The 23,744-nt window shown below is 35.7% G+C and overlaps 2 protein-coding genes, 1 long non-coding RNA gene and 1 pseudogene across 3 annotated transcripts; 3 read left to right on the top strand and 1 right to left on the bottom strand.

The window, feature by feature from the left end:
• Nucleotides 1-529: 529 nt before the first annotated feature.
• LOC148927223 (uncharacterized) lies at nucleotides 530-2,642 on the top strand. The gene is made up of 2 exons (XR_016128696.1): nucleotides 530-1,047; nucleotides 2,262-2,642. It is a non-coding gene; the product is annotated as an uncharacterized LOC148927223 (long non-coding RNA).
• A 2,255-nt stretch (nucleotides 2,643-4,897) lies between these two features.
• On the top strand, nucleotides 4,898-7,975 carry LOC148927222 (protein FAR1-RELATED SEQUENCE 5-like). The gene is made up of 4 exons (XM_089056526.1): nucleotides 4,898-5,693; nucleotides 6,314-6,626; nucleotides 7,218-7,329; nucleotides 7,426-7,975. The coding sequence occupies exons 1-4, from the start codon at nucleotides 4,933-4,935 to the stop codon at nucleotides 7,812-7,814; spliced, it is 1,575 nt and encodes a 524-aa protein (XP_088912652.1). The 5' UTR covers nucleotides 4,898-4,932; the 3' UTR covers nucleotides 7,815-7,975.
• A 6,707-nt stretch (nucleotides 7,976-14,682) lies between these two features.
• Nucleotides 14,683-17,238, top strand: LOC148927221 (pectinesterase 2-like). The gene is made up of 2 exons (XM_089056130.1): nucleotides 14,683-15,593; nucleotides 16,441-17,238. Exons 1-2 carry the CDS (start codon nucleotides 14,729-14,731, stop codon nucleotides 17,127-17,129), a joined length of 1,554 nt encoding a protein of 517 aa, XP_088912256.1. The 5' UTR covers nucleotides 14,683-14,728; the 3' UTR covers nucleotides 17,130-17,238.
• Nucleotides 17,239-20,389: 3,151 nt separating this feature from the next.
• On the bottom strand, nucleotides 20,390-22,063 carry LOC148927220 (pectinesterase 2-like; annotated as a pseudogene).
• Nucleotides 22,064-23,744: the final 1,681 nt, after the last annotated feature.

The following is a 23,744-nucleotide window of genomic DNA, read 5'->3' as shown; positions in this document are numbered from 1 at the left end:
TAATTTAACCTTTTAAGTAATATATATACTAGTTAACATTGCCTAGTCTCTTATCTATGATTAATTAATTTCGCACGAATAGTATTTAAATTCATGTATATATATATAGAGGGATGTATTCAGGTCAGAACCCCTAGTATAAGTAAAACTCAAAACACTTGCAGTCCATTGGATCTTATGATCTAACGGTTAGATTAATGTCACGTGTCATCTAATGATGTAGAATTTTAGACTAATAATGTAGCTCGGATAATAATGTAGCATTTTAGTTTAATAATGTACAGTTTTAGTCTTACAATGTACATTTCCATTATAATAATGTACCTCGGCGAATAATGTACATTTTTAGTATGATAATGTAGCTTATCACAGCCATCCAATCTAAGGATCTAAGGGCTGTGATTAGTGCTGTGTTTTACACTAAGATGCTGTAAGGACCCTAACACACCCCTATAGATATATATATATATATATATATATATATATATAAGATTGTGATCAATTGAGATTATTTAGGCTAATTGAGAAATGAGATGCAATATTAGCCACTCATTTTAAATAAATGAGTGGTCTAGATTTTGCCACATGAAAAATATTTTATGATTAATTAATTGTAAAAGGGCAGAATGGTAATTTAGTTAAAAAATCTATCGCTGATTCAGTCCCTTCTCCGGCCCCAATTCCTAGGGTTTTTGCTAAGGGAAGATGGCATAGAGCTCTTTCTCCAGATCCAATTCATAGGATTTTCGGTAAGGGCAGATCTCACAGAGTTCCTTATCCGGCACCGTCACCGGTGCACAAGGAGAAATCCGAGAGTCCGACACCAGCTCCGGAGGCCTTCGACGGTGCAGCTTATTCATATTCGGACTGGATGGATCCGTCTCCTGCGGCGGAGCTCAACGGAAATGAAAGATTTTCTGAGCAGAAGTCCGTCGCCGGTTCCTGAGACTGAGGGTGTGGAAAATCTTGTAGCATCACCGGTGTAGTCTCCGGAAACGCATGGCGTCAAATTGGTGCTGCTAATTCTCACTAATTGGGACAATAAAGGTCACTCGATCAGCTCAATTACTTTTGAGTTTTTATTTTTATTTTTATAAAGTATGTTGGATTAATTAATTCCTTTATGTAGAGTCAGTAAGCTATTTTTCTGCTGCAAGCTTTAGATAATTTGGATAATATCTTGTGTTTTGATTCACATAATTTCGATTATATTCTCGTCAGATAACCATGGTAGGATGAAGAGCCCCTGCTTGGTGGTGTTTGTAGATTTAACTTTGCGTGTGTTTAATTGTACGATGAAATTTGTGAAATATATGGATGCAGATTTTAATTCGATTATGTTGCTGAAATTTTTGAGTTGTGTAGATAAGGTGTTTGTGATATTGCCTAAAATAGTATTATTGACATAAATTATATAAGTTGTTGACATGAAAATATTTATTTTTTACATGAATTATGAATTATATAGCTCGTTGACATAATAACGTTTGTTGTTGACATGAATTATATAGATCGTTGGTATAAATTTTATGAAAAATGTTGTTGACATAAATTATATATAAAACATTGTTGTTGACATGAATTATAAGTAAAACATTGTTGTTGACATAAATAATATACATCGTTGACATGAAAATATTTGTTGTTGACATAATAGTTGACATAAATAAAGTTGTTGTTGACATCGTAGTTGACATAAATAAAGTTTGTTGTTGACATCGTAGTTGACATATATAACGTTTGTTATTGACATTTGTCGTTGACATTAATTATAAGTGTTATTTTTTAGTTGTTGACATTTTAATATGAGTTGTTGACATTCGATAATCTCGGTATTGATATGTGAATTGTAAGTGTTATTTTTTAGTTGTTGACATTTTAATACGAGTTGTTGACATTCGATATTCTCGGTATTGATATGTAAATTATAAGTGTTATTTGTTCGTTGTTGACATTCGATATTCTCGATATTGATATGTGAATTATAAGTGTTATTTGTTAGTTGTTGACATTTTAATACGAGTTGTTGACATTCGATGTTCTCGGTATTGATATGTAAATTATAAGTGTTATTTGTTAGTTGTTGACATTTTCATACGAGTTGTTGACATTCGATATTCTCGATATTGATATGTGAATTATAAGTGTTATTTTTTAGTTGTTGACATTTTAATACGAGTTGTTGACATTCGATATTCTCGGTATTGATGATATGTAAATTATAAGTGTTATTTTATTGAATGTTGAATATTTGAATGTAGAAGATTTGAATATTTGAAGATTTGAATGTTGAAGATTTGAAGATTTGAATGTTGAAGATTTGAAGAATGTTGAAGATTTGAAGATATGAATGTTGAAGATTTGAAGAATGTTGAAGATTTGAAGATTTGAAGATATGAATGTTGAAGAGATTTGAAGAATGTTGAAGATTTGAAGATTTGAAGATTTGAATGTTGAAAATTTGAAAATTTGAAGATATGAATGTTGAAGATTTGAAGATATGAATGTTGAAGATTTGAAGATTTGAAGATTTGAATGTTGAAGATTTGAAGACTTTGCAGCTAGAGTTTTAGAGAGAATTTTAGAAAATGATTTCAAACACAATTTAATAAAAAGACAATTATACCCCCTTGTTGACATAATATGGTATTTGTTGACATTTTGTAAATCTTGTGGATTAGTGGCCAATATTGCATCTCATTTCTCAATTTAGCTAAATAATCTCAACCTAACAAGACCATATATATATATATATATATATGGAGATGATCAAAATAAGAATGCATTTAAATCCAGAAATGCAGCCCAAATCTTGACCCTAGGATTAGATGATCTAATGGTCAATAATTAACCCAAAATACGGAAGGTCATAATTAAGTCGTTTCAGATCATATTATAAGATTTGGGTTCATGTCATGTTAAGATCATTTTAGGTCATGCTTTGTTAGCATGACCTAAAAATAAACTAACTATGACCTAAAAATGCCCTACGTATGACTTTGTTTTGCGTTTCTATATTTAAATCTGGTCTTCATAGATCAAAACCCTATATATATATATATATATATATAGGGATGTGATCATATCATAACCCATATTTATGGTGATAACCTAATAACCCTCATTTTATGGACGAAAAATATCATTTTACGGAACAGAATATCATTTTATGGAATAAAAGTATCATTATGCATGCTGAAAAAATATCATTTTATCGCGTATAAATATCATTTTTAGTAAAAATGATACTTTTGACCCATAAAATAATAGAGTTATTAGGTTATCACATAAATATGAGTTATGATATGATCACACCCCTATCTATAGAGTCCCATTATCCACAAATCCACTCTTAAAGACCGAACCACCGAACCCTATCAAATTAGGGCTTTTAGATCTAGTTTTTTATGGATAAATTATTTTCGCCTTCATCACGAGCCTATTTTAATTCATCTGAAGGTAAATAAGTCATACTAACATGTTACGAAGATTTAACTTCGTTCCAGAATATATTACTTCATTCTAGTAGGTTTTTACTTCATTCTAGTAGGTTTTTACTTCATTCCAGTACGTAAATGTGGTTTCGCCGTCGCGTGCCGTTCTTTCACTCTACAATATCTATCACCAACGCCATGACGCTAATATGGTTTAATAAACACATGGAATAATGTAATAAATTATTGGAATAAAGTATGTGTAGAAGCATTTGAAGTACAGAATGAAGTAATAAACCTATATAATGAAGTAAAATGGGCTTGTAATGAAGCCGAAATTTTTTTCACAGCAGCTCATCTCATCAAAAAAACTAGATCTAATGGCCCAGATTTGGTCTCTAGTTCGGTCTTTAAAATTGGTTCGACATTGATCACAACTCTATATATATATATATAGAGAGAGAGAGAGAGGAGAGATGCGATCATATCATAACTCTCAAATCACATGATAACTCTATAACTAAATCTTGACCACACATATTTTATAATCTTGTGGTTGAGATTCAAACTTAGATTTACTTAATAAAAATAGGCGCAGAGGGTAAATATGTCATTTCGCTAATTTAATTTTTGAATTTCGCTCCAGATTCACTCCAGATTTCACGCTCTTCTCATCGGTTTCTTTTCAGCGATTTTCGATTCTCTCATCTTCTCTGTGATTTTGTTTCCATTTTGATCCAGATCACTCAATTTGATTCTCTCCTCTTCTCTGCGATTTTGTTTCCATACTTCTCGCTTATTTTGTTTCCATAGGCTCCAGATTTGATTCATTTTCCATAGTCTTCAGATTTTGTTTCCATAATTGTGATCGGGAAGATGTTTTCAATTTTGCGTTCTTATTTTCATTGATTACCTCTTCAATTGCTGTGAAAATTTGCTTCGATGGAATCTGTAGCAAATAACGAAGGTAACAATCATTATCTATTATTTAGCTTATTGATTGTGTTCATATTCATGTATTGAATTTGATTTTAGATTAATATTAGTTGTTGATTGGTTTATGTTTCTGATGTACTGAAATTCTTATTTGATTATATTATGTATTGTCGATTATGTGTTAAAATGATACTTTTGGCTTATATATGTTAGGTTTACTGCATAACATGATAGTTTTGTCGGATAAAATGATATTATGATAAAATGATACTATGATAAAATGATACTATTACTGATTTGTAGGTATGTACATTCCTGTTTGTGATGATAGGTTTACTGCATAACATGATAGTTTTGTCGGATAAAATGATACTATGATAAAATGATACTATGATAAAATGATTCTATTACTGATTTGTAGGCATTTACATTCCTGTTTGTGATGATAGGTTTATTGCATAACATGATATTTTTACTGCATAAAATGATACTTTTAGTGCATAAAATGATATTATGATAAAATGATACTATGATAAAATGACACTTTTACTGATTTGTAGGTATGTACATTCCTGTTTGTGATGATGCTTTGAAGCCAATGATTGGTATGAAATTCAATACATTAGTAGAAGCAGTTGGTTTCTATGAACATTATGCTCGTTCAGTTGGTTTTGGCATTCGTAAAATGGGTAACAAATCAGTTCAAGGTATTACTAAGTGGCAGTATTTGGCTTGCAACAGACAAGGCTCTAAGAATTTTATACCTGGTCATGCATCCCAATCAACTGAAGTGTCTTTTAAGAAGCGTAGGTGTCGGTCATTTAGGTGTGAATGTCTTGCTAAGCTCAATTTGAGATATTATTCAGATGGCAAGAGCAGAGGATATGAGGTTTATCAGTTTGTTGAGTATCATAATCACTTAATGGTTGCGGATGAGCATAGGCATTTTATGATGGCCAATCGCAATCTGGATCCTATTCATCGGAGGTTTATGGAGGATTGTGGCAGGTGTAATATTGGTCCCACTCTCACATTCAAACTTTTGAAGGAGATAATGGGTGGACCTGAAAATGTTGGATGTGATATTATTGATATTAGAAATGGTTATCGTGATATTATGTCCAATATTGATGGTTCAGATGCTCAAATGATTTTTGATTATATGCGTTCTCAAAAGGAATCATCTGATGCCTTCTATTATGAAATTGAGATAGGATCTCATGGAAAGTTAACTAGACTCTTTTGGGCTGATGCTATTTCAAGACGAAATTATCATATGTTTGGAGATGTAATTTCATTTGATTCAACATACAACACTAACAGGTATATTACTTTTGTTGCTAATAGACATAAAATGATACTTTTTGCTGATAAAATGATACTCATATCTGATAAAATGATACTCATATCTGATAATATGATACTCATTGCTGATAAAATGATACTTGCAGTAGATAAAATGATAGTTCTTACTAATAAAATGATACTTTTGCATGATAAAATGATAGAAATTGTGCTTTTGCATAATAAAATGATAAAATGATACTTTTGCATCATAAAATAGTATCCCTTCTGTCAATAGCTGATAAAATGATACTCATTGCTGATAAAATGATACTTTTGGCTGATAAAATGATACTCATTGCAGATAAAATGATACTTTTGGCTGATAAAATGATACTCATTGCTGATAAAATGATACTTCTTACTAATAAAATGATACTTTTGGCTGATAAAATGATACTTCTTACTAATAAAATGATACTTTTGCATGATAAAATGATAAAATGATACTCATTGCTGATAAAATGATACTTTTGGCTGATAAAATGATACTCATTGCTGATAAAATGATACTTCTGGCTGATAAAATGATACTCATAGCTGATAAAATGATACTCATAGCTGATAAATATAATTCATTTTTATGTTATATTCTGAAGGTATTGCATGATTTTTGCTCCATTCACTGGAAAAGATAACCATTCTAGACCAGTTACATTTGGAGCTGGCTTGTTATCAAGTGAAGGTAGAGAATCCTATTCTTGGTTGTTTGGCTGTTTTGTTCGATGCATGGGGGTAGCACCCAAATTGATTATCACTGATCAAGATTGGGGGATCAAACTTGCTGTTCAACAAGTACTTTTACAAACAAGGCACCGATGGTGTATGTGGCATATCATGGTTAAGGTGTCAGATAAGTTGCCTAAATCTTTACTTGGTAATGAAGATTTCAAAAAAGAGTTGAATGCATGTGTTTGGTCTGATTTGTTAGAGCCTAATGAGTTTGATATAATATGGAATGATATAATGGAACGGTATGGATTAGAAGACGTGCACTGGTTTGGATCAATGTTTGAAGATAGAGAATTCTGGGTTCCTGCTTATTTTCGAGATTTTCCCATGGGGTCGCTTCTTAGGACTACATCGATGTCTGAATCGGAGAATAGCTTTTTTAAAAACTACACAAAGCCACGTGCAAATCTTGTACAGTTCATCAATTTCTTTAATTATGCTGTGGGAGATCAAAGGAATGCCAATTCACGATTGAACTACTTGGATTACTCAACTATTCCTGATTTGTCAACCCAATTGCCTATTGAGAAGCATGCATCTACAATCTACACTGATTCTATTTTCAAACATGTACAACAGGAAATAAGTATTGTGTGTGAGATTGTTTCTATAACTACTGTTGAGGATAACATCAAGAAGCATCAGGTCAAGGACCAATATGGTAGAACATTGGATGTTATGTATGATTGTAAGCAAGACACATTCGACTGTAGTTGCAAGAAGTTTTCCAGAATTGGTTTGTTATGTTGTCATATATTTTGTTTGTTGAAGAATAAGTCTGCTAATCTCATTCCTGAGAAATATTCTGGTCGAAGGTGGTTGAAGAGCTCTTTACTAAAGGCAGCACATGGTCTACCATCTGAGGAACAACAACCATTTGAACGTGTGTTCCATTTTTAACCTTTATTTGTAAAAATTCTATTTTTCAGTCAGAGAAATGATAGTACTTATTGTAATAATGTTATCTTTTATCTTGCAGATTTGGATGAAAAGCAGGAAGTTAAGAAAAAGTTGTTCTCCAACTTTTATCGATTAGTCCAAAAGTCTGAAGGAAGTATGGATCATTTGTCTTTGTTAAGTGCTGGTCTTGATGATTTGGAACAGCATATGTTTGGAAATTGTGCAGCACCTTCAGTCATTGAAAAGAAGAAGATGGTTGAGGATTTTTATGGAATGGCAGTACCTGATGTAATTGATGTACATCCTCCAGACGTTGTTAGTACTAAAGGATCAGCTAGTGGCAAAGTAGCAAAGAGGCAGAGTGCAATAAGGAAAGCAAATAAGCCTCTACGACGGTGTGGTAAATGTCATGAGATGGGTCGTCATGATTCAAAAAATTGTGGTAGAGTCAATGAGAAGTCAGATTGAAGCCATTTGATATAGTTTAGGTATTTTAGGTGTATAAAATGACATTTTGGCTGATAAACTCATTCTTTTGTTTATAAACTGATAAAATGATACTTTAACCTGAAAAAATGACATCAAAAATGATATATAAGCTGATAAAATGATACTCGCAGTTGATAAAATGATACTTCTGACTGATAAAATGATACTTTAGCTGATAACATCATTCTTTTGTTTATAAACTGATAAAATGATTATAACATCATTCTTTTGTTTATAAACTGATAAAATGATACTTTAACCTGAAAAAATGACATAAAAAATGATATATAAGCTGATAAAATGATACTTTTGGCTTATAAAATTATAAAATGATACTCGCAGTTGATAAAATGATACTTTCAGCAGATAAAATGATAAAATGATACTTCTGACTGATAAAATGATACTTTGGCTGATAACATCATTCTTTTGTTTATAAACTGATAAAATGATACTTTAACCTGAAAAAATGATACTCGCAGCAAATAAAATGACAATAACCTTATAAAATGATGTATAAGCTGGAAAAAATGACATATAAGCTGATAAAATGATACTATCAACGGATAAAATGATGTTTTAATCTCACAAAATGATATATAAGCTGATAAAATGATACTTCTGACTTATAAAATTATAAAATGATACTCGCAGTTGATAAAATGATACTTTCAGCAGATAAAATGATAAAATGATACTTCTGACTGATAAAACGATATAATGACAAAATCATAGTTGTAGCAGATAAAATGATAATTTGGGTGATTATATTCGAAACCACTATTACAAAACGCTATTATCAAGTCATAGAAGTTAGTATACAGGGGGTTTAAATTCTCTAATCATCTTTTCAACATCAATATCTTCTTTTTTGCTGTCATTCTCAAACTTCTTCTTTATCATTGTAAGTGTCTCAAAAGCCTTATTGTTAGTATCTCCAATAAGCAATGCTTCAGTATATCTGGCACGGAGTTTTATGAAAGACTCTGTTCCCTTCTTCGTTAAACCCGAATTCCAGTTACGAACAGGACCACCCATGTAAGTCTCCAAATGGCGCATCACATAAATTCCACAGTCAACTTTATTTGTATCGTTCTGCCATGGCATATTCATGTATCTGGTTTTTGACAGTTTGACAGTTCTTCCCATTGATGGATTGAGTCATTTCCAAGATAAGTTCGGAAGAAATTTCTCTATTCAAATAACACAAAACATACATGAGGTTGATTAAAAATTATATTATGTTCCATACTGAATTATAGTCAATGCATTTTAACTAATAAATACTGAATGCATTTAACTAAACATACCAGAGTACTTGGTGCATCTTCATATTTCTTCTCAAGTAAATCTTGACTAACCAGAGAATTGTCAATCACATCATCATTTGCATTTTGAGATTGAAGCAGATGATATAATAATGTTCGTACGCCCAGATTGGAAAGAATATCTAATTTTCAAAACATTATATATAAATGTCATTTTCAAAAATATAGATATGTTGTTCTGTAAGGGATGTGATCATATCATAACCCATATTTATTGTGATAACCTAATAACCCTCATTTTATGGATGAAAAGTATCATTTTGTAGAACAGAATATCATTTTATGGACGAAAAATATCATTTTTAGTAAAAATGATACTTTTGACCCATAAAATGATAGGGTTATTAGCTTATCACATAAATATGGGTTACCATTATAACGCACCCTTGTTCTGTAATGTATATCTAATTATGACTTACCAGGTCATAATTTTCCCATTTGAAATTTTCAATCTGTGACACAAATTCATTCAAGTTTGAGCAAAATCTTTCTCGACTCTCTGCTTCAGTCCAACCAGATCTCCTTGCAGTAATGTTGTAAATCTGTCATGTTTACATTTTTGTAAATATATTTTAACTTTTAATGTAATACTATTATTTATTTACTCGTTTACTGTACCGTAGGTGTGGTGTTGATGAAAAGACGACTCGGTGATGCCTTTGATTTGAATTTTTCATTGTAGTTGAGGAACACAACCCATGCATCTATGATGTTGATCCTGACGTATGAATGTGGAGCAAGGCTGTGGAAGTCAATCTTGAACAATGTGATCTTGTCGTTCTCATAAACTACCTCATAACTGATTTCAAATTCATATTTAATGTTAGTTAAAAGAACTGAATAAGAATATAATTATGTAATTCAAAACTTACCGTTCACTTTCTTCATCTTTCATCAACCAGTACATTATTTCTCTCTCTTCTTTATTCAGCTTTCCTTTCAGATTTACTGCTCTGACATTGTAGGGAGAGCACATTGCTTCAACAATTTTCTTTGTTGTTCTGACCACTTTCTCCTTCTCCTTTTCGACTGGAGGATCTTGATCTTGAGAAACCATCTTCTTCCCTTTGTCCTTATTCAAATTTTCTTCTCTCTGTTTTAAAACTTCATCATCTCCTTTTTCAACATTTATATCCTTGATGACAGTGGATATTATGTTATCAACTCTGTCATGCTTTCATTTTAAAAAAATATAAATTGTTATTGACAGAAGGGATACTATTTTATGATGCAAAAGTATCATTTTATGATGCAAAAGTATCATTTTATCATTTTATTATGCAAAAGCACAATTTCTATTATTTTTTTCAGGCAAAAGTATCATTTTATCATTTTATCATGCAAAAGCACAATTTCTATCATTTTATCATGCAAAAGTATCATTTTATCATTTTATCAGGCAAAAGTATCATTTTATCCGCTTAAACTATCATTTTATGATTCAAAAGTATCAGTTTTCAAATAAAACAGAACTACCAAAAAACATCATCAAACATATATCATTTTAAACATATAAACAATCATTTTATGTACTTAAACTATCATTTTTAAAAGTTACCTCATATTCTTCATTCTGAACTTCTTTCTCTGAAACTTTTTCCTTTTCTTTTACAGCTGCTTTATTAGCCTTTTCCTTTTCGCTTTCATTCTGTTTCTCTTGCTCGTTTTCCACCTCATCATCTTTTTCCTTCTCCACATCCTTTTCCCGATTAAATTCTTGATTCTCATTAGGACTGTCATCACATTCAGGTATCAGAGTGAAGGTAGGGAACTCATTCTTATTTTTTAATATATATGTCCTCTCAGCAGCTTTAGTTAACTCAATCATGATATCAATCCATTCAGGATCATCAGTTTCATCATTGTTTATAGCCTGTGTCATTGTATCCTGACTTTCTATAACATGCTTCACACCTTCCTCTCTCAATCCCATTGCATTTCTCGTTGTATCACAGATTATCTTAAAGCTATTGAGATTCCTGAGTTTATCCGGCGCTGCTTCAAGGACATCAACCATCTTCAACATTGAGGCTTTAACATCCTTTGCAGCTCCCTTCCATTCATTTATGAAATTCTCCCATTCATTGGTTGTCCCCACTTCATCATGATCATGATGATCATTTGTCTTCAAAACTTCTACATCTTGAGATTCATCTTCTTCGTCATCTTTATCATTTTCTTCATGTGGCTGCTTTTTATATCGGTCATACATATGACCCAGACCAAATGTTGAATTCTCCATTTCTGCTCTTTGTCTATCTTTCAACAGTTCTGCAGTCCATCCTTTCACTGTTGGGTAACATCTTGGCACCAATTTTTTTTCAAAGAGAATCCTGTCCACGTAACAAGCCTACATTAAACAAAAACTAAATATTAGTTTTTCTGTAAATAGATTCATAGACAATGGAAAACAAATATATTCTTACCACTACAAAGATAACTGGCCCGGTAAATATCTTTGCTGTGTCTTTTTTCCACCTCTTTTGTGTTTCATGCAATCTGGATATGACATAGCCACACCAATTGTATTCTTTGATCTTCTCAACATCAGCTATGTAATCTAAAATTTTTGGCCTCAAATTTCCATCAGCAGGAGTGTTAATCAAGGCATACTCCATGAGAACCATAAAAGTCCATTTAAAGAACTCACCACCTTCTTTGTCTCTCTCCATCTGCTCTACAACATACTTTGGCACCATTTTTTTCTCTCCACCTTTACAGAATTTAGCAATTTCAGTTTTGATGTGGGTATTTTTCTGAAATTTGCTTTTATTGATAGGTAAAGATCCAATCGGGAACCCAAGAGTTATGTGAACATCTTCATCATCTAAAAACAGTGATTCCCCACTGTTCAACTCAATTGATGAAGTTTTACTGTTAAAGTTGTTGATTAGATAATACGCTAATGCTCTTGGGAAACTTCTTATATTGAAGTTTAGGAGTGCGCCAAACCCAATCTCTCTAACAGCTCTTCTTTGATTCTCGTTTAGAGATTCAAGCATGTCAACGAAGAAGTCAGTATTCCTTCTTCCTGCCAAAGTTGCTATCCTAATGACTGCAATATCTTGAACAACTTTTTTCTTGCTCTTCTTTGATGCTGTCTTACCATCAGTTGTATCGTCATTCTTTCTTTTCTTCATATTTCTTATATGTTCTACTTCTTCTGCTAATGTTCTACGTTGATCATCATCATCATCACGAATGTTCTTTCCTAATAAACAAAAGATTTCAGTGTGTTAAACAGTTTATGTCATTATATAAAGTCAAAGTATCATTTTATAATCTGAAACTATCATTTTATCAAGGGCAATTATCATTTTTTCTTCTGAAACTATCATTTTCTATATTTCAATGAGTTTAAAAAAGCAGAGAGGGAATAACTTGTCACTTAAGTAGAACAAAACACTACTTACAAAGTATCATTTTATCATTTTCAGAAACTATCATTTTATGCACCCAAAGTATCATTTTATCAAGCAAAGGCACAATTTCTACATACAAAAACACAGAGATACACACAACAACACACACAAAAACACAGCAGCAGTAGCATCAGGACACACACACAAACAAACATAAAGTATCATTTTATCCCATGAAACTATCATTTTTTCATTCAGAAACTATCATTTTATCCCATGAAACTATCATTTTATTCCATATCCCATGAAACTATCATTTTATAATCTGAAACTATCATTTTATCAAGGGCAATTATCATTTTTTCTTCTGAAACTATCATTTTCTATATTTCAATGAGTTTAAAAAAGCAGAGAGGGAATAACTTGTCACTTAAGTAGAACAAAACACTATTTACAAAGTATCATTTTATCATTTTCAGAAACTATCATTTTATGCACCCAAAGTATCATTTTATCAAGCAAAGGCACAATTTCTACATACAAAAACACAGAGACACACACAACAACACACACAAAAACACAGCAGCAGTAGCATCAGGACACACACACAAACAAACATAAAGTATCATTTTATCCCATGAAACTATCATTTTTTCATTCAGAAACTATCATTTTATTCCATATATCCCATGAAACTATCATTTTATAATCTGAAACTATCATTTTATCAGAAAGTATCATTTTATCTACATTTAAACAGATCATGCAAACACATAGCAACACACAAAGCAAAACACACATAAACAAAGCAAAACACACACCAGCAGCATATATTGTTATGCATGAACGATATTGTATAAATATAAGAAATATCTACACTAAAAAACTACAGAATCTAAAAATAATCGAGAAAATCATCAGCAAAATGATAAATCGATCAAAATCAAAAGTGAAATAAGTAATAAACTTCATCCAACCTTTCTTCGATGAAAAAACTATGATTTCCTTCGACATATTCCAGAATTGTGATGATTTTTCCTTCGATTCGTAGGGTTTCAAATGCGATTCAGAGTGTTTGAGTGTTTCCTTCGATTCGTAGGGTTTGAAATTCGATTCAGAGTGTTGAGTCTGAGATGAATTCAGATCGTTTTCTTTTTTCCCACCAATTTTAAAATTGAAATGACAATTTTGCCCTTAATATATTCGAAAATGATAGTTTTATTTGATAAAATGATAGTTTTGTTAGATTAAATCTAGACCACATATTTTAAAAATGTATGGTGGAGATTTAGTTATAGGGTTATCACACAAATTGGGGTTATCATTATAATGCACCCATATATATATATATATATATATATATATATATATATATATATATATATAAGTGGGAGATGAGCATCATAGAATATCTTTTTTTTTCCTCGTGAAATTAAATTAGATCACTAATCTATAATTGTTATAAAAAAAAATTCTGAAAATATATAAAAACTATTAGGATCCTCATTTTAGAATTCAATTCGACTAGTACATGCATGCCTCAGCCTATTCCTATTGTATAGCAGTAGCAACGTCCATGCTTCAACACACAATAATTACACTTTTAGTTTTAGTATATACTCCATCCACATCAAACTTAACTCATAATACATGCACCATAATAATCTAATTAAAATCTTCTATAGCCACTTAGAGATATTCGTGTACGTGTTACATGCCTCACCCAATTTTTCCAAAGTCAACTATCAAGTAAATACTACTCCTACTATATACTCCCTCCACCTGCAATTACATAGCTCACATTTTTTTTTTCGTTCCGTCCATCAATACCTGACCTATTTATCTTTTAAAATTTTTAATAAATGAACCTTAATTTCATTAATTTATTATCCTCACAATTAACTATAAAATAAAGTCAGATCCCTAGTAATTTTTTCATCTACTTAATTTTATATTTTTTCGAATGTCAAAGTGAGACGGATAATCACGGAGGGATGAATTGATATGAATATGATAATACTCCATAAACATGATCCATGACTATTCTATATATTCCCATAAACACAAAAAAGACATCCATATTCTACCCATCAACCTCATATTTACGCACATACATGATCAAACCCCCTCTATTTAAAACGCCCCCCAAATCAAGACAACAACCCCCCACACACGAAACTTAAAAACAAAAAAAAACCCATCAATGGAGACGATAATACTACTCCTATTTCTAATACCATTTCTTTCCATCTCCGGCTACTCCCACCCCTCATGGTGCAGCCAAACCCCAAACCCTAAACCCTGCGAGTATTTCCTCACACAAAACCCTAAATACGACGTCTCCTCCATACATGGAAAGCCCGATTTCCTCAAGCTGTCGTCGCAGCTCGCCCTCGACCGCTGCATGCACGCGCATAGTGGCCTCCACCGCCTTGGCCCCAAGTCCCGCTCCGCCCAGGAGAGGGCCGCATGGGCCGACTGCGTTGGCCTCTACGAGAAAACCATCCGTTTCCTCAACAAGACCGTGGACACCAACACCAAGTGCAGCGCCGCCGACATGCAGACGTGGCTGAGCGCGGCGCTCACCAATATGGAGACGTGCATCGCCGGCTTCGCTGACTTCGGCATCCAAGATTATTACAGTGTGTTTCCCATAATGTCTAATAACGTGAGTTTGTTGTTGAGCAATACCCTAGCTTTGAACAGTGGTGGTTCTGATGATAGTACTATGTCGCCGGCGAGTGATGAAGGAGGGTTTCCGAGGTGGGTTCTCCCTGGAGACCGGAGGCTGCTGCAGTCGTCCAGCACGAGGGCGGATGTGGTTGTGGCGCAGGACGGGTCGGGGAATTTTAAGACGGTGGGGGCGGCGGTGGCGGCTGTAGCAGGGAAGCGGTCGGGGAGCGGGAGGTATGTGATCTATGTGAAGGCGGGAACGTATAAGGAGAATGTTGAAATTGGGGAGGATTTGGTGAATGTTATGTTGTTGGGAGACGGAATTGGGAGGACTATTATCACCGGAAGTAGAAGCGTCGACGGCGGCTCAACTACTTTCAACTCGGCCACTGTTGGTGAGTCATTTAATTGGCAAATGCGACTTTGTGCATGCATATCATGAACTTTTGACTAAAACTATCACAACTTATATTTATATACAGTATATATTTTGAGTTGCTAATAGAAGAGGATATCAAATATTAATACTACCCCCAACCCATAGACTTAATAAGTAGGTTAATTAACAAAGCATTATCAAATTTGGTCAAATTCTCTGATTAATTCCACAAAATTTTAGAATTGATCAATTATATTATATAACTTTGACGATTATCAAATGTCTAATAATCTTATTCAATTATTTAAATGACGTCGTTTAATACAATTAGTCAATCATGTCTTTAAATTTAGACAAATAACATGCTGAAATTTTCCCATGAAACAATTATGACAAATTTCAAAGTTATAATATAATTGGTCATTTTTTAAAGTGAAGGAATTAACCACAATTTGACTTCGCTTAGACGTTTTATTTACAACTTACCCTAATTAATAACCAGAGGATAAAAAAGTACTATCTAGCATTAATTCAATAAGTTCATCACAACATGACCACCAAGTTAATTTATTCTAATTATCCTTCACTTTTCTTCGAAGGAAAAAACTAGTCATGCTTATGAAAGATGACGAAGATAAAATCATAATAATAACAACAATAATAATAATTCATTGGTGCATATTTTTGGATTTACTATTGGAACCTTGAATTTGTACTTCAACATCACTTATCGGCTTCTAGAAGAACATAAAAAATGATGCAAAATTCTAACACGAATAAATCAATTTAGACTTTGTTTACACATTAATTGCAAAACAGTAATGCAAACTAATTTGAAATATAAAAAACTAACTAAATCGTAGCTGTTGAGGGAGACGGGTTCATCGGGCGCGGCATCACATTCCGGAACACAGCGGGGCCCGGGAACCACCAGGCCGTGGCTCTGCGTTCGGGTTCGGACCTATCTGTGTTCTACCAGTGCAGCTTCGAAGGCTACCAAGACACCCTCTACGTCCACTCCCAGCGCCAGTTCTACCGCAACTGCGACATCTACGGCACTGTCGACTTCATCTTCGGCAACGCCGCCGTCGTCTTGCAAAACTGCAACATCTACCCGCGTGACCCGCCCAACAAGACCAACACTATCACCGCGCAGGGCCGGACCGACCCGAACCAGAACACAGGCATCATCATCCACAACTCCCGGGTCACTGCCGCCCCGGACCTCCGACCCGTTCAGGGATCCGTCCGGACCTATCTGGGCCGCCCCTGGAAGGAGTACTCGCGGACGGTGTTCATGAAGACCGAGCTCGATAGCTTGATCGACCCGGCGGGTTGGATGCCGTGGAGCGGGAACTTCGCTTTGAATACCTTGTATTATGCGGAGTATGCCAATACGGGTCCCGGGTCATCCACCACGAATCGGGTCAATTGGGCGGGTTATCACGTCATCACCAGCACATCCGTCGCCGGACAGTTCGCGCCGGGGAATTTCATTGCCGCCAATACTTGGCTGCCGACGACAAATGTACCGTATACTTCTGGGCTTTGATTATTCAGCTTCATTTGTACTCCCTCTGTTTCACAATAGTGGAGTCATTTTACCATTTTAGTATATTCCATAGTAATGGAGTCATTTACCTTTTTACTCTCTCTTACTTTATTCACCCTTCATCTTTCTACCTTTTTAATTTCGTACTTATTCTTCCTTTACTTAATCCAATTAACACAAGTTTTTCTGAATCTCCGTGCCAGAAAAAAATGTCTTCACTACTATTAGTTGTCAAAACATCAACGGTTCCAACACATGTATGTCCAACAAATTACAATTACATAAGCCACTTCTTTCCTTTTTTCTCTATTTCTCCTATTCTAAATGATTGGACTCACCACGTGACTATATATCAAAATCACTATTCACTAAATATTTACTAAACAATTTATAGGTTTTTCCAAAGGAATATAAGATTAAAGGAAAAATAAGAGTTTCAACATGTCAGTTGTTTAAATTAGGAGCAACTACAACTTATCTAAGCCTCATTATCATTTATCAATATTATTCCAGTTGAATATATCATTTATCAACATGTCAGTTGTTTAAGTTAGGAGCAACTACATCTGATGCAGCCAATGCACAAAATTTGATCAGCTTGCATTCATTTTAGTTAAATGACACAGCTTGTATTCTTGGAGTTTGTTGAAGGCAGATACGTCTTAGCTAGACAGATACGTCGACATAGATTATATTGATATATAAATAGATTTTAATCATTTCATAATTTATGGTATAAGTAGGACTCACATTTCACTGACTTTTTTCTATCAATTTTTCAATACAATACATTAAAACATGGGCCGAGTTAACTCATATTATTAGTTAATCATGGACGGATGGAGATTAATATTAGTAAATTTAATTATTTAAAGTTCTTTAGCCCTATAAATATACATAAGTAATTATGTATATAAGAGCACTCCCAATGGAGTTCCCTAAAAACTCCCTTATTTCTCCCTAACTCCTGCCACATCAGCGCCACATCAGCACCAAAATTTATCCCCAGTTTTTAGCCAAGTGCTACATTGGTTTCTCCCTTATTTCTCCCTTATTTCTCCCTAACTCAACATTTCATTTTTACATCATTATTTTTTATATTATTTAATTTTCCCTACAAATGTATTTAATAAATAGACTAATAATGAACAATTCATCGTTGTATTAATCATTGGAAAATATAATACAACGAGAAAAAAAAAACTACAAATAAAAAACGCAAATAAACAAAGATTTAAAAAAAAAAAATCTAAGACGGAGGGGCCGGAGGGGCGTCGGGATCGAGCCCCAGCGTACTCTGCAGGTGTTGGATGCATTTCCAGAGGGCCGCCTTTTCTTCAGGGGTCCCGCCGCCGGTGAAGTACAGCGTGTACATCTGGGTCAGATTGGCGACATTGCTCGAATAAGTGGCTTTTTCTAAGTCGATGACGGATTCCGACGCGACTTCCGACGTTGCGCCCTTCCCCTTCCGCCTCCCCTTCGCCTTCTTCACTCCCTCCGGGCGCTCGTGCGGACCATCCCCACTCAAGTCGATGTGGGCCGCGCTCCCCTCGCTCTCCGAAACGCTAAGTCGCGAGCGCACCGATTTCCCGTGCAGCGCGTCGTGCATTCCCGTCCGGAATTTGGGGAGATCCTTCAGCTTATCGTAGATGTTCCAATACTTGAAGCCCTTCGTCGACAAGTACTGGCTACTATACATCCGGATGGCCTCATCTCGGACCATGTGCTCGTTCTGGCCACTCGTCATGTGAGTCATCAAGTTAGAATAAATACCGTTGAAGTGCCCGCAGTCCCTCATGAGGCGCTCCCAATGCCGACGGATCGCCTCGCTGCCATGGTCCTTCATTGAGGCAGTCTTGTGGCTCCTGTACTTCGCGGCAATCCGCTCCCAGAATATGATCTCAGTCTGGTAGTTGCTGCGCTCCGCGTCCTGTGACGTGTCCGCCCAGCAGTCGGCTATCAGCTCGGACTCTTGCAGAGTGTAAGTAGTCCTTACCCGCTTCGGCCTCTCATCGGAACCCGTATCAGTCGCAGCCGACGACGCCGGCGCCTTCCCCCTCCCGCTCCTAGAAGGCGGCTCGGTGGGCGTTTCTTCCACCTCGAAGTCCTCCGCGCTCAGTGTCGCGGCCTGAGATTCTTGGTCGCCTGGGGTTGATCCGGGGGTGTCGAACTGGGGCCGATACACATCGTCGGCTGGAAAGGGCATTCTGCCGGCAGAGTTGAAGTACGGAGAAAGTCTCCGCGCCGGAGGAGTCTGCAAAGGAGACGGACCCCCGTATGGAAGTTGGCCGGGAGGAGAACCCATCGCCAACAACGACTGCATCCACTGCTCGTTTGCTTCATCCGTGTTGGGAATTTGTGAACTCGACTCTTTCCCCTTACCCTTATCCTTACCCGATCGGGAACTTTTCTTCCAAAAGCTCATAATTTTGATGAAAATTGAAGATTGGGAGAAGAGATTGAAAATGGAGAGAATGAAGATTGTGGGTGATGAATGGAGGAAGTGGAGGAAATATTTATAGGGGTGGAATGTAAAATAGCCGTTGGGTTCAAAAAAAAAAAAAAAAAATTTTAATTATCGCCGATTATCGCCGAGCGTCGCCACAGTGGCCGGCGATCGCTCGGCGATAATCCGGCGTTAGAACGCCACTCGGCGAAGCAACGGCAACATTATCGCCGAATTATCGCCGACTTCGCCACAATGGCCGGCGATAATTCGGCGATAACCGGCGATTTATCGCCGAGAATTCGCCACCTCCATTGGGAATGCTCTAATACTGATAAATTTAATTTTAATGGAGTATTAAGTTATTTATATATTAAAAAATTTATTTTTCAATTATTTTGAAGTGGACACGGTCATTTAACTGAAATACTAACAAACTCTTAATTCCCCAACGGCTAATAATCGGAAATATGAATATGTTTACATTGATGAATGCAAGTTGATCCTAATGAACTTTGTGCATCGGCTGAATTAAAAAGAATAATGATAATGAGGTTAATTAGGCGTAGTTGTTTAATTGAAAGGCGTACTTTTTTGTTGCATTAATTTTAATGATAGGAGTATTAATTTGGTAAATTAAAGCTATAAGCTTGGATTTATGAGAATAGAAAACATGGTTAAACGTAACGCGCGGTTTGAATATTGATTAAGCATGATGAAACTAATTAAGTACTACTGTACAAGCAAGTGGTGTAATTGAAATAGTAGTAGCTAGAAATGGAGTACTAATTAATGAAAGGGAAGTAATTAATAATCAAAGGCCAGGGGTAAATGGCACATTGGTGGCAGGCAACCAAGAATGGGCGTCAATGAAATTCCCCGGCGCAAACTGTGCGGCGACGGATGGGCTGGTGATGACGTGGTAACCGGTCCAATTGACCCGATTGGCGGTGGAGGAGCCGGGACCCGTATTGGCATACTCGGCATAATACAAGGTATTCAAACCGAGGTCCCCGTCCCACGGAAGCCAACCAGCTGGGTCGATCAAGCTATCGAGCTCGGTCTTCATGAACACCGTCCGTGAGTACACCTTCCACGGGCGGCCCAGATAGGACTTGACGGATCCCTGAACGGGTCAGAGGTCCGGGGCGGCGGTGACATTGCAGTTGTGGATGATGATGCCTGTTTTTTGGGTCGATTCTTTCCGGCCGTGCGCGGTGATGGTGTTGATCTTGTTGGGCGGGTTACGCAGGTAGATGTTGCAGTTTTGCAAGACAACCGCGGCGTCGCCGAAGATGAAGTCGACTGTGCCGTAGATGTCACAGTTGCGGTAGAACTGGCGTTGGTGATTGACGAAGAGGGTGTCTTGGTACCCTTCGAAGCTGCACTGGTAGAACACGGAATCGGTCGGCTTCCGAACGCAGAGCCACGGCCTGCTGGTTCTTGGGTCCCGCCGTGTTCTGGAATGTGATGCCGCGCCCGATGAACCCTTCTCCCGCAACCCCTGCGTCAAATTAATTTACATGAATTAATATAATTGTGTACGTATTTCGATATTTTATAAATCCAAAATACTAGTAGTAATTAACCAAAAAAAGTACTACTGCTAGTTACTAATACAGTACAATTAATCAAGTGACATACCAACAGTGGCCGATTTGGTGGTGGTGTAGCCTGTGCCGTTGCTTCTGTTTCCGGTGATAATAGTCCTCCCAATTCCGTCACCCAACAACATAACATTAATCAAATTCTCCCCAATTTCAACATTCTCTATATACGTTCCTGCCTTCACATAGATCACATACCTCCTGCTCCCCGATGGTGCGGCTGCCACCGCATCCCCCAATTTTGTAAAATTCCCTGACCCGTCCTGCGCCACAACCACATCCACCATCGGGCTGGATGACTGCAGTAGCTCCAGATCACCCGAAGGAACCCACCCTGGAAACCCTTCTCCATCACTCACGGGTGACATAGACATACTATCGTCAGAAGTAGAACCCTCATTGTTCAAAGCTAGGGTATTGCTCACCAACAAACTCACGTTGTTAGACAGTATGGGAAAAACAGTGTAATAATCTTGGATGCCCATGTCACCGAAGCCGTCTTTGCACGTCTCCATATTGGTGAGTGCCGCGCTCAGCCACGTCTGCTTGTCATCCGCGGTGCATTTGTTGTTGGCGTCAATGGTCTTGTTAAGGAAATGGATGGCTTTCCCATAGAGTTCGACACAGTCGGCCCAGGCTGCCCTCTCCCGAGCAGAGCGACACTTGGGGCCGAGTTGCTGGAGACCACTCTGCACGTGTATGCAGCGGTCGAGGGCCATCTGCAACGACACCTTCAGGAAGTCGGGCTTTTCATGTATGGAGGAGACGTCATATTTAGGGTTTTGTGTGAGGAAATACTCACAAGGTTCAGGGTTTGGGGTTTGGCTGCACCATGAGATGGTAGCAGAGGCAGAGGCTGAGGCACGCATAAATGTTATCATCGCAAACTGGAACATGACTAGTAGTATTATTTTCGCCATCACAAAGGAAACAAGTGACAAATTTTTAGGGACGGATGGAGTGTTTTTTTATGCTTTCTTGTCTTCATCTAGGGGTGTATAAATAGGGAGGGGGCCGGGGTTAATTTCAGCATGTATACACGTAGATTAATATGATCAGCTTGATGACAAATTAATTTGACCATGATATGATCAGCTTGATGACTAGAATTAATACTATACTCCATATGGATATCTTTTTTTGTGTTTATGGAAATTTATATATGTACAATAGTCATGGATCATGTAATTTTATTATCGATCGAGTTCTTATAAAATTTTAATTAGAAGATTATTTGTGGTGCATATATTATGAGTTACGTTTGACGTGGATTCTCTATATACTAAGATAAAACTAATCCAAGCTAGCTTGGAATATTCTATGTGATCGCTATATATTTATTTGTGGACTAATATACGTTCGCAATGTATTATCATACCATAAATAAGACCGACTACGCTTAGTCACCAATATGAGAAGTTAATAAAAGGAAATGATTTAGTAGTACATTATAATTGTAAGTAGTGTGAGTGATATTGATAGCCAGGAAAACAATATAATAGTATGCTTAGGTGTTCGTTCGGTTATCATGACTAATTATTACTTTTTCCGTCCTATAGTAGATGTCACACTTGGGAGATGACACAAGATTTTAGGTGATGTTATTTTGTGTGTTAAGTGGTGAGAGAAAATATAATTTTATAATTCATATGAGAAAGAACTTTTTTCAAAAGATGAAATGTGACATCTTTTATGGGACAAACTAAAAAGAAAAGTGTGACATCTATTATGAGACAGAAGGAGTATATGATAATCTATCTAAGATTAAATGGTGAAATTATTTTAATTATAGGTATATGACGATGATTATTATCACATAATTATTCATCTAGGATTAAGTTGTGAGATCCAATCACATAATCAATCATGAGATATTAAATATTTCATAATGCTTTTTTTTTTTTTTTTTTTTTTTTTCATATTTCAAACTATCGCTCGGAAAATGCTTTAGTCTTATTTTTTGTTTATTACTCAGAAAATAAAATATAGAGGACTCTAGTGTTTGTTGATGTATGTTCGTAGGGATAAGGTTTTATATATATATATTTTATTTTATATTTTTTAATCAAAAGCACCCATGCATAGTGGGTGAGGATTTAGGCAGACTCCCAATCCGTGAATAAAATTAAAATATAAAATTCCAAACCATAATACTAGCCCAAAAGTGACTAGAATTCAAAACAAGAACATGAAGAGAAAATAAGTTAAAGTTCCCACAAGTCGGGATAATCCAAACTATTAAAACTAAACTAGGAACCCAATGAACAAAAGGAAGAACAAGAATAAAGAGAACAACCATAAAGTCACAGTCAATCCACATCTCTGCGTCGGAAACGAAAGTTAGGATATCCCAACTGATCCATCCTAACAAGCGCCTTCAGATATCGAGGCGTAGAGATTGAATCGTAGGGATAAGTTGAAATAGTGATGTTTGTTTCTACATTAATAAACTACGCAAAACAATACTCCCTCCGTCAGTGGTGGAGGAAGTAAGGAGCAAAGGGGTACGAGTGTACCGAAAAAAAATTCTAAAAAAATTCTAGTATATTATACTTCCTCCGT

The sequence above is a fragment of the Salvia hispanica genome, chromosome 4, assembly GCF_029641045.1.
Source record: "Salvia hispanica isolate PSC_SH4W2 chromosome 4, Shi_PSC_v1, whole genome shotgun sequence".
Taxonomy (NCBI): domain Eukaryota; kingdom Viridiplantae; phylum Streptophyta; class Magnoliopsida; order Lamiales; family Lamiaceae; genus Salvia; species Salvia hispanica.
The sequence above is the reverse complement of the archived record's forward strand: the minus strand, read 5'-3'. Positions and strand labels throughout refer to the sequence as shown.